Source organism: Mandrillus leucophaeus, unplaced genomic scaffold (genome assembly GCF_000951045.1).
Source record: "Mandrillus leucophaeus isolate KB7577 unplaced genomic scaffold, Mleu.le_1.0 Scaffold272, whole genome shotgun sequence".
Lineage (NCBI taxonomy): Eukaryota > Metazoa > Chordata > Mammalia > Primates > Cercopithecidae > Mandrillus > Mandrillus leucophaeus.
Genome location: NW_012102832.1, coordinates 141707 through 143898, shown reverse-complemented (window position 1 = coordinate 143898; position 2192 = coordinate 141707). Strand labels below are relative to the sequence as shown.

The 2192-nt window shown below is 56.9% G+C and overlaps 1 protein-coding gene across 1 annotated transcript in view; it reads left to right on the top strand.

The window, feature by feature from the left end:
* The first annotated feature begins 715 nt into the window (after positions 1-715).
* The window catches only part of KPNB1 (karyopherin (importin) beta 1), a 43414-nt gene continuing 41937 nt past the window's right edge, over positions 716-2192 (top strand). Inside the window, exon 1 of the mRNA XM_011984694.1 lies at positions 716-1936. Within this exon, the coding sequence (XP_011840084.1) occupies positions 1832-1936 (105 nt within the window). The 5' untranslated portion in view covers positions 716-1831. The remainder of the gene's footprint in view (positions 1937-2192) is intronic.

The window sequence follows — 2192 nt, the reverse complement described above, 5'->3', positions numbered from 1 at the left end:
TTATTTTTTATTTTTTTTGAGAGTCTTACTGTCACCCAGGCTGGAGTGCAGTAGTGAAGTCTCGGCTCACTGCAACCTCCACCTCCCGGGTTCCAGAGATTCTCCCATCTCAGCCTCCCAAAGAGCTGGGATTACAGGCGTGCGCCACCATGCTCGGCCAGCTTTTTTTTTTTTTTTTTTTTTTTGTATTTTTTTTGTATTTTGTAGTAGAGACAGGGTTTCACCGTGTTGGCCAGACTGGTCTCGAACTCCTGACCTCAAGTCCGGCCTCCCAAAGTGCTGGGATTACAGGCATGAGCAACTGCGCCCGTCCCCATTATTACACTTTTCCTTTATCATTTTAAAAATCTTTGTTTTTTAAAAGACAGGATCTCGCTACGTTGTCCAGCTTAGTCTTGAACTCCTGGGCTCAAGTGATCCTCCCAAAGTCCTGGGATTACAGGTCTGTGCCACTGCTCCCAGCCTAGGAAATTCTTAACCTACAGCCCACTTACCAATGTCAAAGAAAGATACTGTATGCACATTTTTTTCTTTTCTTTGAGACGGAGTCTCGCTCTGTTGCCAGGCTGGACTGCAGTGGCGCGATATCGGCTCACTGCAACCTCTGCCTCCAGGGTTCAAGAGATTGTCCTGCCTCAGCCTCAGGAGTAGCTGGGACTACAGGCATGCGCCACCACGCCGGGCTATTTTTTTGTAGTTTAGTAGAGACGGGGTTTCACCATGTTGGCCAGGATGGTCTCCATCTCTTGACTCGTGATCCGCCCCGCTCGGCCTCCCAAAGTGCTGGGATTACAGGCATCAGCCACCGCACCCGGCCCACATTTTCTTTATATGCATTTTGCTAAGAAAAGGCATTCATGAGTTTCTTGAAGAGTTCAGAACGAAAACAGGTCAAGAACCACGATCCTTTAAGCCTGTACACACATTCTTTCTGGTTCGAGGTTGAGCCTTTACAGGGTGAAGCATTTCCATTCTGTCAAGGATGGGGTGTCTAAGTGTAGGATTCCCTTAGCTCACCCCTAAGCAAGTCAGACTTAGTACAGGTCTCAAGCCCTATATAAGCAGGCCTAGGGGACTCCTTGGGGAGAAAGCTGCTTGTAGGGGCAACGGCAGTCAGGACAGCTTGAGCTTATCAAGCCACTAACCAGCGGTACGACCTTGGACAAGTTCCATACCCTCTAGGCTCCTGAACCCATTCCTTACCAAGCCACTAACCGGCTGTGTGACTTTGGGCAAGTTCCATACCCTCTCTGGGCTTCAGTTTCCACATCTACACATTTCAAGTGGAGCCACATGGCCTTACGGATCCGTCCCAGCCAAGAGCAGGGTACCAAGCCGACCTAGCCATTAAAGCAGCTTCCTGCGGGCGCGGCGCAGGACTTCAACGGTCCCCCCATCCCCCGCTCACGCCCGCGAAAGCCTCGCTCAACACGCCCCTCGGAGCGACGGCGCTTACCCAACCGCAGCCCCAGCGGTCGAACCCAGCTCCGCCTCTTCCCGGGGGCGTCCCATCGTGCCCCGCGCCGGGCTCCTAGGGCAGCCGGGCGCCTCCCGCCTTCCCGCGCCCCGACCCCGGACTCCTCTCCCCAGTTCTCCCAGGCACCCTATCCTATCAACGCCCACTATCCCAGCCAATCGCGCAGGCTCCGAGTCGTGCCTTCGGTCCACCCTCCTCGGTGCTCAGCCGGTCTGAGCTCAAGGCCTTTACCAAGCCCACCCAATCAGCGGTGGGCTCTCTCCGGCCCCATCCCAATCTCCCTCCCCTCGGCCAATTAGGGCGCTCCATTCCCCTGCCCGCCCAGCCACCCCGGGCCTTGAAACCAGCAGGCGAATGGGCGAAAGGCGGCCTTTCGACGCTGAGCGCCTGGCCAATTGGGGATTCCGCGTGGCCAGAACAGCGGCCAATCGCCGTGGAGCGCGGCGCCGTCGCGGCGAGGTCCGGCCCGAATATCCCTCCGCCTTCCTCCCGCCCTCGCTCCCTCCCTGCGCGCCGCCTCTCACTCACAGCTTCTCTTCCTTCTTTCTCCCTCCGCCTCCCGAGCACCAGCGCGCTCTGAGCTGCCCCCGGGGTCCCTCCCCCGCTGCCAGCAGCCCATTCGGAGGGAGGAAGTAAGAGAAGAAGAGACTAAGGGGAGCTGGAGCGACTACCCAGAAAGAGCCGGTGAATGGGCTTGTGGTGACCCCCGCCCCCC